Consider the following 16,688-nt stretch of genomic DNA (forward strand, 5'->3'; position numbering starts at 1 on the left):
ACTCAATCAAAGGTCAGGCAACAGTGGTGGACTCGTACTTTAGTTAAGGAGGAGAGGCGGAATCCCTTGGCCTTTTCCTTCCCGGCATTCTCATTGAGGTAATTGCCAATGGCGAGGAGGTACTCCAGCACGGAAACAAATGACCTGCAGTTGTACAGCTGCGTGCACATTCTGATCTTCTGGTTAATCAGCTGGAAGACAAACACAAGGGCACAGAGTAAAGTCATTTGTTCTGAAATCCACCCATATACAGGCTCTCACATTCATTTTGCCACACAACAATAATGCAAAGTGGAATAAGGCCGAAGCTTGTTTAGTGGCTCTCTGTACTGACAAAGAGTCGACAAAAATAACTCCAGGCTTTACAATTTTACATTCTAAACATAAACAGCCATCTCACTACACCTCATTTGACCTCATAAAATGAATAATCAGGACCTGGTTGTTTGGCAAGATTATTATTTGGTATGCAATTGTGTCAAGTACAAATATCCCCCTAGAATATCACACAATTTCTGTGTCTAACCATCTCTAAACAGATCCCGTTGAATATGGATAGCATTCATATTGAGAAAAAATTAAAGTGGGATTTTAGGTTTTGCCAGTGATGTATTAGAGGGAAAAAAGGAGCTGATGCTTTGGGAATCATAGTCCTTGACAAAGAGTTAGCTTCTCCAAATAAGCCCATGCCAGCCAACAACACCCCCCACCATATGCTCCTGTTTTAAGAATAACTTCCTGAAATCTACCAGTGGGACACCCTCAGTTACAAGAGAAAAGAACGCAGAAAGCAGATATCCAGATACAGAACATATTATATAAACCTTCTGTAACATGGAAAACTATTGTAGCTCCATGGCATACCAACTCATAGTGCAATGTAACCTGTTTTAAGAAGATCCTCTGATTTGATATACACTATATATATTTAATATATTATTTAAAGTCAGTTAAAGATCTGAGATATTGATCTGGTTGGTTACGTAGCAGAGGGTGCTGTTAATCTGTTTCAGCTGCTTTGATGATAATGAAATTAACAACATGTGCACTAAAAGGGGCAACAATGAGACAATCCCCAAAACAGAAATGGTTTTACAGATGGACACTGCCATTTTTTCTCTCTTCATCTTTTCTGTTTTTCACTAGTTTTGCATTTGGCTAGGGTCAGTGTCACTGCTGGTAGCATCAGGCGATACTTGGACCCTACAGAGGTTGCGCAGGTATCCCAACTCCACCGGGATGGTACATCAATCCATTCGAATGGCAGAAGGTTTGCTGTATCTCCTAGCACAGTCTCAAGAACATTAAGGTGCTGGAAAAAGGTTGTATAAGGTACTTAGCCCATCAGAAGGACCTGCATCTGCCCTTTTGTGCAAGGACGAATAGGATGAGCGCTGCCAGAGCCTTACAACATGATCTCCAGAAGGCCGCTGCTGTGAATGTCTCTGACCAAACAATCAGAAACAGGCTTCATGGGGGTGGCCTGGAGCCCAGCGTCTTCTAGTGAGCCCTGTGCTCAATGCCTCAATCTGTAGAGGCCAGATGACTTTTGCCACAGAATTTCAGAATTTCAGAATTGACAGGTCCACATCTGGCACAATGTGGCAGACATGAAAGGGTCAGGAGAAGCTGTGGAGAACGCTATGCTGCTTATAATATCATTCAGCAAGTCTGGTTTGGTGGTGGGTCGGTGATAGTCTGGGAAGGCATATCCACAGAGGGACACACGGACCTCTACAGGCTAAGTAACCCAGAGTCCTGGGTTTCTCTTGGTGCACAATAACAGTTGGCGAGAATATGCAGGCAGTTTCTGGAGGATGAAGGAATTGATACCACTGCTGCCCCCCACGCTCACCTGACCTAAATCCAACAGAACACCTCTGGTTCATCTGAAGCCGCCAGGTTTCTGATCAGAGTGATGCCCTGGTCAAGGTCTAGGAGGAGATGCCCCAGGATGTCATCATGGTCTCATTGTCCCAATGTTGTCAGACATGCATGAGGGCCGTACAAAATACTGAATATGATTGTGAGCTGCTGCAAAGAAATTTCAGCAAAACGGACAAGCCTGCCCATCCTTTTCTAACACATTAGCCAGTTCATATCAGTATAGATATCCAGTATGGTATTTTTTCCATTGAGACTTGATGTGTTTTCAATGTGTTTTTTTTTTTTTTTTTTTGAGCAGTTTAACGTTCTAATCACTTTAAAGCCAGAAAAATTTTTTTCTTTTTAAAAAAAAAACACAGCCATTGACAGAAGTGTTCGTGAAAGTGGACATAAGAGTTTTTTACTTTTTAAAAGAAAAAAATGATTGTTTTCTCATGTATTATTTTCTTCTTTCTCTACAATTTGTCATCAAACAATGCAGAAAACGGCAGTGTGAGTGGAGGCTAGCCCCGCTGCATACTGTCTCCTTCATTGTGTGGGAGGTGGATGCTTCCCATTGAAAAGCTAAGGGAAGCAGCTGAGTGCTGTTATCTATTGGAGATGAGGAAGTTAACTTCAAGTGCATTTTCCAAATCAACAACTTCTCATCCTTGAAAAGTTTTTACTTGTAAAACCATAAAATACAGTTTAAAAAATTAAATTACTACAGTGTAAATCTCACATTTACAGTATCCTCATAAGTTGCTAGACATTTACACTTTTTTAACTCTGTACATTACCACAAGGGATTTTAAATCAAGCAATCGAGATCTGATGTGCAAAGTACAGACTTTCAACTTGAATTTGAGAACTTTAACAAAAACATTGCATCACATCACATTGAATCACAACCCTTTTTATTCATAGTCTCCTATTTTCAGTGGCTCAAAGATGATTAGACAAATGAAAGTCATTTTAAATATATATATATTTTAAATAAATGGATTAAAATCCTTTGCAGTTAATCACTGCCTGAAGTCTAGAACCCATGGACATTACCAAAAGCAGTGTCTCTTGAGATACTCACTTCAGCTACCTTCAGTTGCTGCTTGTTCGTGGGTCTCTCTGCCTTCAGTTTTGTATTTAATAATTGAAAAGCATGCTCTATTGGGTTGAGATCAAGTGAATGATTTAGTCATCCAAGAATATATCCTTTCTTTTCCTTGAGAAACTCTTGAGGTGCTTTTGTAGCACGGTTTGGGTCATTATCCATTTGCACTGTGAAGTGCTATCCACTCAGTTTTGCAACATTTAGTTGAATCTGAGCAGTTACTATAGCCCAGTACATCTTGTTACTTCTATCAGCAGTCTCACCATCAATAAACACTAGTATCCTGGTTTCCCTCACAGTCTTACATATCAGATTGTGCCGTCTGACATACCCATGCTGTTAACATTGCCTCTTCCATGTTTGACAGATAATGTGATACACTTCATATCATCATCTGTTTCTCTTCTTTGCCATACTTCTTTCTTCTTATCATACTGATACAATTTAATCTTGTTTCACTTTTCCAAAGACTTTTTTTCCACAGCCAAGCAGACTCTTTAACATGTTTTCTGGCAAAGTCTAATCTGGCCTTTCTGTTCTTGAGTAGGGATGGGAACTGATAAGAATTTAGCCATTCCAATTCCATTATTGATATCACTTATTGATTCGATTACCAATTAAAAATCTCTTACCGATTGTCATTGGCTCCGCTTTGAGAGTCACCACCATCACTAAGCAGCAATAAAGAAATTACACTCATGCAAATTAATTGCATGCTGTGGGTCAAATGTTTGTGCATGTTTTTTCAGGTATTTCCCCTCTTTGCTGTGATCACTGTTGGAGTTGTTGCTCAAAAATGTCATTATTACACATATTACCTAAACACTTTCCTTAGAAGTAATGCATTGCGTAACTTAATTACTCCTATTTGTTATATTTCTTGTTACATTGCTTTCATGTTACTCTGTAATATATGAAAAACACTGCTTCATAATCACCATTTAACAATATAAACCTGAGGTTCTGAAAATGTTAGACTTTGTATAAAAATGGCTTCAATTCTTAAACAGCTAATGCAGTGCTTTTGTTAAACACCTTGAATTAAAGCTGGAATCCTGCACTTCAGTCACTTGATTGTTTGATTTAAAATCCACTGTAGTGGTGCACAGAAGAAAAACTACAGAAACTATGTAAATGTCCAAAACTTTATAGACCTAACTGTGTGCGGCTTGTCCAGATACGTTTTCTAATATATGTTCTTTATTTCATTTGGATGCTGCAAGCTATAATAGGCTCATTGCTGGCTCCAGAAGCAAGGAGGCCAAGAACACCCACTGGTAATTGAAAACTGCAGTTACAAAGAGAAGACAATTAGCCCAACCTGAACTCAAAGAAAAAAAACAGAGCCGAGCCTCCCAGATTGTCTCTGTTTTTCTCCCTGCATTTTTTGAGGAGAAAAAATGACTTATTATGCTTTTCTGTGCTTTTTTATTTACTGTTACAATGGTGAATGTCCACGTTAAATCTGGCCAAAGTTTCATATAATTGGATCAATGTATTTACAACTAATCTTGAACCCTTTGAAACAATGCTCCAGGAGATGTATGTTGTTAAAAACAGGGTTATGCCAAATATGGCTATGTCAGGCACAGAAGCCCCGCCCACCTACTGAAGAAACCTGACTTAAAGGGACAGTAGCTTTAAAGGGTGAAGAACTAGAGTGGTCTGAAGAGCTTTAGTATAAGCCTTAGGTAATAAGGATTATTTTTAGTTGTCAATCATTTAGAGTCTAGTAGAATCCAACAATAAAAATATGGAGTTAAAATTAGAATAATAAGTTTCCTTTAATGGATAAAGTCAATCTGGTATACATTTGTACATTTATTTAATGCTAAAGTTGCTAAAGTTTCATATTCATATTGATGTTTTGTGCATTCAGATGAAGTCTGCAAGACTTTCTTTATATTCATGTTTCCTTACTACAGCCAGGCTTTCTGTCAAATTACAAGAGATTTTATTGTGTCTTGTTTTAGAATAGTTTGCCATTTATATATCTACTGAAAATACTACATTTGGTTTTATCATTCTGTACATCACAGCTTCAGGTGATGCCTCCCTGTCTACTGCATCACTGGCTCCAGCTCTGTGACTTTGCATTTCTTATATGTATATTTGAAATGGCTGCACACAGAGAACAGCAAATGTTTAAAGAAAAAGCTAGGTCCACAATGCAGAGTAAAAGCTGTCATCCTTGCAGTGAAACACCAACAAGCACATCACAGGTGAGAAGCATTCCCATAGTGGTGACTTTGCCATTTTCCCTCCTCAAGACCTCTCTATCAGGTGGCAGGTAAACCCTTCTTAATGTTAGTGCCTAAGAAGCCTGTCGTGTTTGAGAATCCAAGGATTTGCAACTATGTTGCGACTACGAGGACCCTAATGTTTGAACACACTGTAGTAGGAAAGACCTAAATCTGAAGTGCACCTTACCTTTTTGTCACAGTGTACCTGTACGCAAATACCAAAGCTTTTGATTGAATGACCTTTTTAATAACTCTAACACAGTAGAAAGAAAACAATATCAGAAGCAAAAAGCCAAGAGTAAATTGAAACTTAATGAAATTGCTAATCTTTCTTGTCGAGTCATCTTGCCGGCACACAATATGTTTGTCTCTGTGTGTTAGACAAAGAAAAATTACTGTCACAGTCAATGGATTACAGTGCCATCATTCTTATCCATTGTTTCTCTTCATTCTCAGACAGTCAGCAGACAAGAGATTAGGGTTGAAGCACTGATGCTGAAAGAAACAGAAGCTTGAGAGAATCACATAAAAAAATGTCTGAGGAACTGGGGGGCATTCTTGTCTGCCTGCAATATCTTTACACCCTGCAGTCCCCAGTGCCAATAAACAACAATGCGCGATAAGAGTGTTAACGATCAGTCTGACTAATGATGAACAGGAATCTCTGGATACTCGAACTACACAAACCAAAAATATTTCAGGTGTTCGTGTAAGGGTTAAGAAGATACTTAAATTAATATAGATATATATATTTGAGTTGGAACTTTGTGTGTGTGTGGTTTTTTTTTTATTTGATTTTACCTGTATTAATTTAAGAGTGACTGTCTTTGAAGTGGGTCTAGAAGTTTGCAGAAAGAAGAAAAAGTCATAAATCTTTCCACATCTCTTCCTTTGTGATAACTCCAAAGTGAGTTTTCATTGGGTTTTTTGATAAGGATTTTAAAAAAAAACTTTGGTGGTTTTACACCACCTGCAGAAAAATTAAACTTGATTTGATTAAGAGCCATCTTTTCTTCTCCGTCAATGAAGAGAAGTGTTTTAAAGTGCTTCTCATGCTTTTGTGTTTCCAAGACTCTTAACATTCCAGCAAATAGAATAGAAACTACTTCACCCGCCACATAAAACCTAAAAGTCAAACTGAAGAGGGGGGAAAAGCTTTCATGTATTAATAGTATTTTGTGCACAGATGTTCTTTTCATTTATGTCTAAAGCTACGATGTATCTGGGCATTAGCATTTGCATTAGAGAATAAATTTGCATGGAGGTGTTTGATTATGTGCTGTGCAGTCTTGTGGTTTTACCCTTTTTCAGCCTGTAGAAATGGGGCAGACTTTAAAAACAGCTCAACATCTAATTCGACTTTTGATTTGACTCTGCTGGTGATCAAGTGAACTCACGGGCTGCAGGTCGTTCATGCTGATCGGAAGCTCTCTCAGAGTCAACAACAGGTCGAGTTGTGTGCTCAGGTAGGGGATGTTGCACATCTGTAGCAGAGAAAAGATGTAAGGGTAATGAGCTGTGGATATACAGAAGAGAGCGCAATTATCACATCATCACACAGCCTATTTCCATGTGATTATTCAGAATTATCTAAAAAGCAGAGCTGCTGGGAGATGCTGGAGGGAGATACAGTCATCGGATGGCTGAGGCTTGTTCTCAGATTCGAGATTACCGCAGGCAAAAGCAGAGAGCTGCAGGCCTGTCGACAGGCTGATTTAACCGAGAAACTGAAGGCTTGACACTTTGAAACGATTGGCTGAGCTGCCTAGTCGACCTTTGTGTCTGTGCTAACCTCTAATAAATCATTCTTCATTGTCAGACTGGCTCGCTGATGCTCAGGTACCATCTCCCAAAAGGCAAAGGGCACCTGGTCTGACGGACAGTTAAGGATAGGTATCAGGATTAGTGTTAGAAATCTATACCATGTAATAATTTCCCCTGTTGTGGAGGATGTGTCATCCTCCACACGTGAAAGCATTGGGCTTGTTATTTTTTCACACTTTCTGTCACGTTTTAAATTTCAAATGCAAGGTTAACAGTTACAGGGGTTCTGTGTCAATCTAATACCGGTAAAAGGACATCACCCTGGGCTAAAAACAAAAAGTGTTTGCTTATTTGTCACTGTCAGATTTTCAGGTATTTTGACAACATTTTCTAAAACTCACAAGATGAAACTTTCATCTTCAGCAAATCTGATTATAAAAACGAAAACATTGCAACTTTTCTACTGTGAGACAGCACAATTTAGCTTTGTGAAAAATAGCCAGCTTTCATACATACACCAGATAAAACCTCCTATACAGTGTAGCGCGAGACAGACTGCTATATATAAGAGTATGACAACACAGACAGCATGAGTAGGATTTGATTTATTTTAAGAAAAATACCTACGCTTCATCCCTAATATATTTTACCTCAATGGAAAATATGCTTCGAGGATGCCACTCTTATGTCCACAAGCATCCTGAGAGGGAAGTGATTACTCAGAGCTGTAAGGCAGATAACCAGACCATTTCCAACTGTCAACAGCAAAGACAAGACTCTGCTGCTTTGCAAGCTGCTCTGTAAAGCTGTATTTACAGCATGGAAATGTTTGCTGGGCACTTAAACTGTATACTATATACTGTAAACAGACTTTTAATTCACTTTATTATACAGTGCACATACTCTATATTTACAATAAAAGAGAGTGGACAAGGCACCGTTTTGCCATCTAACTACAGTATATATCGCGACTAAAAGACGACCGATTGTACAACTTTATTAATTCATTAGATGTTCTAGAAGAAGCCATTGTGAGCCATCTCGACACATTTATACAATTATTTGAAGATATATTTAAATGACCTTTAATTTAAATGGTCAATTAAATATAAAAATGTCACAAAATCCAAATCTGATATAAAAAGACTTCAAAGCTTTGATGACTTTGCCCCAAAATAAGGTTTTAAAAGGCATTTTTTCCCATTAATTCAATTCAATTTAATTTTATTTATATAGCGCCAAATCACAACAACAGTCGCCTCAAGGCGCTTTATATTGTACAGTAGATCGCACAATAATAAATACAGAGAAAAACCCAACAATCATATGACCCCCTATGAGCAAGCACTTTAGCGACAGTGGGAAGGAAAAACTCCTTTTTAAAAGGAAGAAACCTCCGGCAGAACCAGGCTCAGGGAGGGGCGGGGCCATCTGCTGCGACCGGTTGGGGTGAAAGAAGGAAAACAGGATGAAAGACATGCTGTGGAAGAGAGACAGAGATTAATAACAGATATGATTCGATGCAGAGAGGTCTATTAACACATAGTGAGTGAGAAAGGTGACTGGAAAGGAAAAACTCAATGCATCATGGGAATCCCCGGCAGCCTACGTTTATTGCAGCATAACTAAGGGAGGATTCAGGGTCACCTGGTCCAGCCCTAACTATATGCTTTAGCAAAAAGGAAAGTTTTAAGCCTAATCTTGAAAGTAGAGATAGTGTCTGTCTCCCGAATCCAAACTGGAAGCTGGTTCCACAGAAGAGGGGCCTGAAAACTGAAGGCTCTGCCTCCCATTCTACTTTTAAATACTCTAGGGACAACAAGTAAGCCTGCAGAGCGAGAGCGAAGTGCTCTAATGGGGTGATATGGTACTACAAGGTCATTAAGATAAGATGGGGCCTGATTATTTAAGACCTTGTATGTGAGGAGCAGGATTTTGAATTCAATTCTGGATTTAACAGGAAGCCAATGAAGGGAAGCCAAAACAGGAGAAATATGCTCTCTCTTTCTAGTCCCTGTCAGTACCCTTGCTGCAGCATTTTGGATCAGCTGAAGGCTTTTCAGCGAGTTTTTAGGACATCCTGATAATAAAGAATTACAGTAGTCCAGCCTAGAAGTAATAAATGCATGAACTAGTTTTTCAGCATCACTCTGAGACAGGATATTTCTAATTTTAGAGATGTTGCGCAAATGGAAGAAAGCAGTCTTACATATTTGTTTAATATGTGCGTTGAAGGACATGTCCTGGTCAAAAATGACTCCAAGGTTCCTCACAGTGTTACTGGAGGCCAAGGTAATGCCATCCAGAGTAAGAATCTGGTTAGATACCATATTTCTAAGATTTTCAGGGCCGAGTACAATAACCTCAGTTTTATCTGAATTAAGAAGCAGAAAGTTAGCGGCCATCCAGGTCTTTATGTCTTTAAGACATTCTTGCAGTTTAACTAATTGGTGTGTGTTACCTGGCTTCATGGACAGATAGAGCTGCGTGTCATCTGCATAGCAGTGAAAATTTATGCTATGTCTTCTAATGATGCTGCCTAAGGGAAGCATGTATAATGTAAACAGAATTGGTCCTAGCACTGAACCCTGTGGAACACCATAATTGACCTTAGTGTCTGAAGAGGACTCTCCATTTACTTGAACAAATTGGAGTCTATTAGATAGATATGATACAAACCACTGCAGTGCAGTACCTGTAATACCTACAGCATGTTCTAATCACTCTAATAGGATATTATGGTCAACAGTATCGAACGCTGCACTGAGGTCTAGCAGGACAAGCACAGAGATGAGTCCACTGTCAGAGGCCATAAGAAGATCATTTGTAACCTTCACTAAAGCTGTTTCTGTGCTGTGATGAGCTCTGAAACCTGACTGAAACTCTTCAAATAAGCCATTCCTCTGCAGATGATCTGTTAGCTGTTTGACAACTACTCTTTCAAGGATTTTTGATATGAAAGGAAGGTTGGAGATTGGCCTATAATTAGCTAAGACAGCTGGGTCTAGAGATGGCTTTTTAAGTAAAGGTTTAACTACAGCCACCTTGAAGGCCTGTGGTACATAGCCGATTATTAGAGATAGGTTGATCATATTTAAGACTGAAGAATTAATTAATGGCAGGACTTCTTTGAGCAGTTTTGTAGGAATGGGGTCTAAAAGACACGTTGATGGTTTGGAGGAATTAATTATTGAAGTTAACTCAGAAAGATCAATTGGAGAAAAAGAGTCTAACTTAACATCGATGGTACTAAAAGTAGCTGTAGATAATATTACATCTGTGGGATGATTATTGGTAATTTTTTCTCCAATGATAAAAATTTTATTTGTGAAGAAGTTCATGAAGTCATTACTAGTTAACGTTAAAGGGATTGTTGGCTCAGTAGAGCTCTGACTCTTTGTCAGCCTGGCTACAGTGCTGAAGAGAAACCTGGGGTTGTTCTTATTTTCTTCAATCAGTGACGAATAGTAAGATGTTCTGGCTTTGCGGAGGGCTTTCTTATAAAGCAACAAACTATTTCTCCAGGCTAAATGATGATCCTCTAAATTTGTGACACGCCATTTCCTCTCCAGCTTACGAGTTATCTGCTTTAGGCTACGTGTTTGAGAATTATACCACAGAGTCAGGTACTTCGGATTTAAGACCTTAGTTTTCACCAGAGCTACAGTATCCAGAGTCGTACGAAGTGAGGAGGTAAAATTATTAACTGACCTTAATTGACCTCTGTTGGAGTAGCGTTCAGATAGCTGCTCTGCTCTATGTTGGTACAGGCCATTGAAGATGATAACAGTGGGTGGATTATATTCTTAAACTTAGTTACAGCACTTTCAGAAAGACATCTACTTTCTACATTAATGTTTTTCTACCACCATCTTTGCTGTTTCCAAATTCTCCATAGATTTTAGGTTCCCCGTCTCTTTCTGACATTGTTTCTGGCCTCAGTTTACTTTGTAAGATGACAATTGAGACTTTCATAATGTTTGCTTAAAACTTTGCAGCTGTGGGTACATCTAAACAGTGGATAGAAGGTCTAAACTAACTGAATCCTAGAAAAGGTGTAAGGATTGTAAAAGATGTTGTGCTTCTTAGCTCTGTCGTTCTACCAGATGTTGGGTGTGCCAAAAAAGCAGTTTTGTTAAATGAAACTGCACAAGTTTCTAGGCACATTTGTCATCATATCCAACCCAGAAGCTTAACCGTATAATGCCCTTTGTATCATATTTGATACATGAGTTTTTGAGACCTCTATCTCATCAACATGATCCTTTCCATAATTTCAAAATGTTACGGACAAAACTCTTTTTTTTAAACTAAAATTAACATCGTTGTTAACGAAAAGTTGCCATAAACCCCCAATTTATCAAATGCGATACAAAAAATATATAATAAATATAAATAAAATATATCATACAGAACATGATATAGCAAAAAAAAAAAAAAAGGATTTTGTTATAAGGGTTAATAAACATCTCAGTTCCAAAAACTGGTTAAGACCCTTAACCTGGGTCTTACCAGGTTAAGGGATGCTGAAGTCATGTGACCACAGTGTAGTTTGTTTATACCCGGTCTGTGACCCAGGATTTTGCCTTCATTTTGGTATTTGTTGAGTTATATTATTATTGAACATGTATTTAGTTCTTGTTGTTGCTGTTATTAGTTAGGATTTTAGTCTTCTTGTATTTTGATATTACTTTATGTTCATCTAGTTATTCCTAAAGCTCATAGTTTCTCAGTGTTTGTTTTGTTGACCTAGATCCTTTCGTGTCGTCAGCCCTTATGTTCCAGTCTCCCTTGTTGGTTCATGTTGTCAAGTTAGTATTATGTCTCCGTCCTTCATGTTTCCTGTTTTATTTTGAAAGAGTCTGGTAATCTTTGTCTATTGTATTTAGTTTCACTTCCCCTGTCCCCTCATTAGGTTCATGTGTGTCAGCTGTTTCCCCTCATGTGTTTCCACTTCCCTAATCATCCATGTGGGTCTTTAGTCTGTCTGTTTCATTCAGTCTGTGTTTAATCATCTGTTTCCTCCCACCACGTTACCTCAAGTTGTATGTATGTCATGATTCTGCTCAGGTCGTGTTCATGTTTCATGTACTTGTTGGTCATAGTTCTTTTGCACGTTCTTGGGTTGAATCATGTTCATGTCTGTCACCATAGTTATCACAGTTCAGTCACAGTTATCATAGTTTAATTTTCCCAGTGTAGTTTTTAGGTTAGTTTACGCCCTGTTGCCTTTGCTTTATTTTAGTATTCATGTTTTATCAGCCAAAATAAACGACTCGCCTTTTGTTTAAGTTTACTTTGTCTTCTCGTCTGTGTCTGCACAGAAACAAGCTCAGCTTCATAAGCTGGCTTACTTCATGTGCCAGTGCTAAAACCGAATAAATGGGAGGATAGTATCAAGAAGGGTATAAAATCAAACTGCAGATCCATCCACTGTGGCGACAACTTAATAAATAAGGGAGCAGCCAAAAGTACCTTATTTACATTTTACAAAGTTTCATCAAAAACCTTTTTTCCAACAGAACGTTTTATTTTGTCATTAACACAAGAGCTCATTTATTGTTTGTTATTTATTAAAAACTCTCATTTACTATTTTATCATGGGAACCAAGGTGATACCAACTTCCAGGTTACCGTACAAAAATACGTCATCTCTGCGGCAGCCTATTTCCGCTGTTTAAAGCGCCATTATGAAGTGTTAGTTAAGGGAAACAACAGAGGTCAATACATGATTGGGAACAATGACTGCAAAGGAGCTGTGGAAGAGTCATGCTGACACAATAGTGCTAATGCCCTCTTTTCACAGTGCAGCACTGATGAACAAACAGCTTGTGTATGAAAGAGTTTTCAGTGGGAAATCTTACTCACACACTAATCACAAAAGTCAATGCCTGAGGAAAAAGTGACGTTAGAATTTAGTTAGTTACTGGGGGGGGTTGGATTGGGTTGCTTTTTTGTTTTGGGGGGGTTGGCCACAATCGCCAATGTTATGTTTGTAGAAAAATGAAACTAAACAGTTTCTGATGAGGAAAAATGTCTGGGTAGAAAATTCTGCTTCAAGCAGCCTGTAGCACAAGAAGTAATGCAGGGATAAAGGAAAGAATGGATTTCACTAAATACCAGTGCATTCTGAATGCAAATGTCCTGCAGTCACTCAAGACACTGCATACTTCAAAATCCTACATACTGTTAATCCATCATGAGCTATTCAAGAAAGGTAAGAGGAATTCCTAATTCAGTACAGAAAGACTGGCTTCAAAAGGTGACTGTTGTATGCACCAAAATTACTGATCTTTTGAAGTTTCACAGATAAAATAACAGCAGTGCAAAGAGTATTCCATTTTAATGTCTGCTTGCTGCAGGGCTTGAATTTTCTTTTCACTTCAGAAATCAACAAATTGAGCAAATTAGCTCAGGGGTTCCCAAACTGTTGCTTCCAGCTGTATCCAATAAGTAGTTTTATTGATACTCCGTAAACAGAGAATAATTAAACAGTTGCTTGAAGGCTCCAACATAATGTTCAGTTTCAAAATACAATAAAGCACCAGAAGACCACACATGTTGTAAAGTGTGTACAAGGTGTGGTGCAAAAGCATAAATACTGACTATCCCATGTCTTGCATAGAAAACATCTTCAAATTGTGCTAGGATGGCACGGTGTTTTAGATTGGTTTGGCTCACAGAAAGAAGGTGCTGGGGCCTTTCTGTGTGGAGTTTGCATGTTCTCCCTGTGTCTGCGTGGGTTCTCTGTGGGTACTCTGGCCTTAGGTTAGGTTCACCAGTGATTCTGAATTGGCTAAAGGTGTGAATGCGAGAGCGAATGATAGCTTTTCTCTCTGTGTGAACCCTGCCACAGTCTTTTGGCCTATCCAGAGTGTACCCTCTGTCCCTGTGGGATAGGCTCCAGCTTCCTTATGACTCTGTATTGGATAAGCGTAAGAGATTGGATGGATGGATCGATCGATGGATTTTATGGGGTGGATGTCTGGAATGAATAAAACCTGCAGAACATTAGTTAATGGTATTTTAGTTTGAATACCTGTTAGTTGACAATAATAAATATAACTGATTTTCTCATTTATTTAGTAGAATCCAGCCTGTCTGTATTCTGCTGGAGGTTTGAGCCTTCAGAGCCTTCAGAAGTACATGAGGCTTGCGAAGGTGTTGCCACTCAACCCAGGCTTACATACGAAATCCCATTTTTTAAAAAACACTGTCAAATATTCCTGTGTGGCAGTGTGGGCTGCTCTGGCTGTTCATCTGCTAACCCTGCTGCAACCTTGAGCCACCATATCACTGCCAACCTTGCTGGAAAGTGATAACCAGATGATGCCTGCCATGACAGCCGTGGTGTGTGACTGAGAAGGCAGGTGACTCAACAAGTTCTCCTCAGCAAAGTGCTAAATGAGCATGCACTGGATGCTGATTTAATCGTGAGATCTGAAATTTGCTATTTAAATTCTTGTAATTGTAATTCTTGTAGGGTAGAATTAGTGCAGTGGTTAGTTAACTGTTATGTTATGCAGGAATATTCTGGTTTTCATCCTGCTGCCTTTTTTGTTTACAGTTTGCACGTTCTTCCGCCCGCGTGGGCGCAGTATAAAGACATTCACTGGTTTTGCGGTGATTTTAAAATCGCTGTAGGTGTAAATCTGAGTGTGAATGGTTTTCGTTCTGTCTGATTTGGTCTGTGATAAACTGGTTACCCAGTAACCAGCTGGGATAACCAACACCCTCCTGTATCATTCTCTAAATCAGTGCTTTAGACTATCCCAGTTCAAACTGGGTTAAATAAAAGTCATGTTTTTCTTTGCATTTCTTTGGGCATCGAAAAGACAAACTGCAGTAAGTTTTTTAAAAAACCCAGCATAACCAATCCTTCTTTTTGTAACTGTAGTATGGCTGCTATTCCAACACAGAATATAAAAGACAGAGTCATCAGATGCTGCCCGTCACGGTTGGCCAGAGCACTGCTAAGGTACAGGGCACCAAGAGCAAGTCTCCCAGCATGGGGGGGTCACATTAAGGTAAAGTTCACAGGAAAGGGGAGAAGGCTCAGTGAGAAATGACACTCCCACCATCAACTTTAATGCTCCATTTCAGTGTGCTCCACAGCATGTTTCTGTGTGTGCAATAGCATTCCCTACTTGGAGGGATTGCATGCACAGAAAAACACTACAGTTTTTTCAGTGATACTTCTGAAAGTTGGTACTGACGTGGTCGCTGATCAGATACTTGCTTTACTATTTTCCAACCTTGTACTACTTGAGAAGTGGTCAGGATGGTAGCAAAAAGTGGTGCTGGTACACCAAGCAAGTAAGCGCAAGGTATTCGTTAATTGGCATATTGGCTATTTGGTGATCTATTAGTATTAGCAACAAGGACTAATACATTTTAAAAGTAAAGTAAAGATGAGAGAAACACCCTTCAGATAACAAATGTGAGAAAAATCAGTTTATGTCTCATTTGTCAATATATTGGAATATCCATCCGTCCTCTTCTCCTTGTCAGGGTCGTAAGTGGGCTGGAGCCTATCCCAGCTGTCTTAGGGCGAGAGGCAGGGTACGCCCTGGACAGGTTGCCAGTCTTTCGCAGGGCTAACAGACATAGACAGAAAACCATTCTGGTAACCAGTTAGGGGGGCGATCGTGGCTCAAGAGTTGGCAGTTCGTCTTGTAATCGGAAGGTTGCCAGTTCAAGCCCCGGTTCGGACAGTCTCAGTCGTTGTGTCCTTGGGCAAGAGACTTCACCCGTTGCCTACTGGTGGTGGTCAGAGGGCCTGGTGGCGCCAGAGTCCGCCAGCCTGTCAGTGCGCCCCAGGGCAACTGTGGCTACAATGTAGCTTGCCATCACCAGTGTGTGAATGGGTGGATGACTGAATGTAGTGTAAAGCACTCTGGGGTTCTTAGGGACTAAGTAAAGCGCTATACAAATACAAATACAGGCCATACCAGTTAACCTAACCCCACTACCTACATGTCGTTGGATTGTGAGAGGAAGCCAGAGTACCTGGACAGAACCCACACAAACACGAGGAGACCTAAACTCAGGACCTTCTTGCTGTGAGGCAACAGTGCTAACCATCATGCCACTATATTGGAATATCATGTTTTTAAATGACCAATTATTGGTTCCTAAAGTAATAAATTATAATTAGTTCAAGGAAGTGCAAACTTAAAAAAATAAACTGTTATAAACTATATTATATTTTCAACTGTATTCCTGTTTTTGATGCAGTTGTTTGTTATCCATTTCCATTCCCTGTGAGTGGAAATTCATTTTTAGCCATTTAACCAAAGGCAAAAAAAAATCAAGAAATCAGAAATGTGTCGTTGAAACGTTGCAGCATTAGAGCAGAAAACAGAGAAAGAAATGATCCACATGTGCGAGTGTGTGTGTGAGGATTTCTACAAAGCAATGAAACAGGCTGCGCCTCGAAAGGAGTTTGATGACTGCAGTCTCCACCGAGGATGAAGAAGGCCGTCAATGAAGCACAAGCCCATGTTTCTCATTAAATTTTAAGTGCAACTTGTAAAATAAGACTGCATTCGGTGCAACTACAATGTCACGCTTAGTGTCAATGCATGATGTCAAAAACTGGTTTGTAATGAATTTAGTGGTAAAATTTGTACAATTTAAAATGCAGTGTGTGAATTGCTCAGCTACAACTTGCAAGTTTATTTTATTGAGCACTGATGTTTTAG

The 16,688-nt window shown here is 39.3% G+C and overlaps 1 protein-coding gene across 1 annotated transcript in view; it reads right to left on the bottom strand.

Moving 5' to 3' along the window:
• LOC100703679 (formin-like protein 13) overlaps positions 1-16,688 on the bottom strand; it is a 55,264-nt gene that overhangs the window by 20,758 nt on the left and 17,818 nt on the right. The window contains exons 11-12 of the mRNA XM_003439052.5: positions 6,618-6,704; positions 39-191 (exon numbers count right to left, since the gene is read on the bottom strand). Coding sequence (XP_003439100.3) covers positions 39-191; positions 6,618-6,704 — 240 coding nt within the window. The remainder of the gene's footprint in view (positions 1-38; positions 192-6,617; positions 6,705-16,688) is intronic.

The sequence above is a fragment of the Oreochromis niloticus genome, linkage group LG20 (genome assembly GCF_001858045.2).
Source record: "Oreochromis niloticus isolate F11D_XX linkage group LG20, O_niloticus_UMD_NMBU, whole genome shotgun sequence".
Lineage (NCBI taxonomy): Eukaryota > Metazoa > Chordata > Actinopteri > Cichliformes > Cichlidae > Oreochromis > Oreochromis niloticus.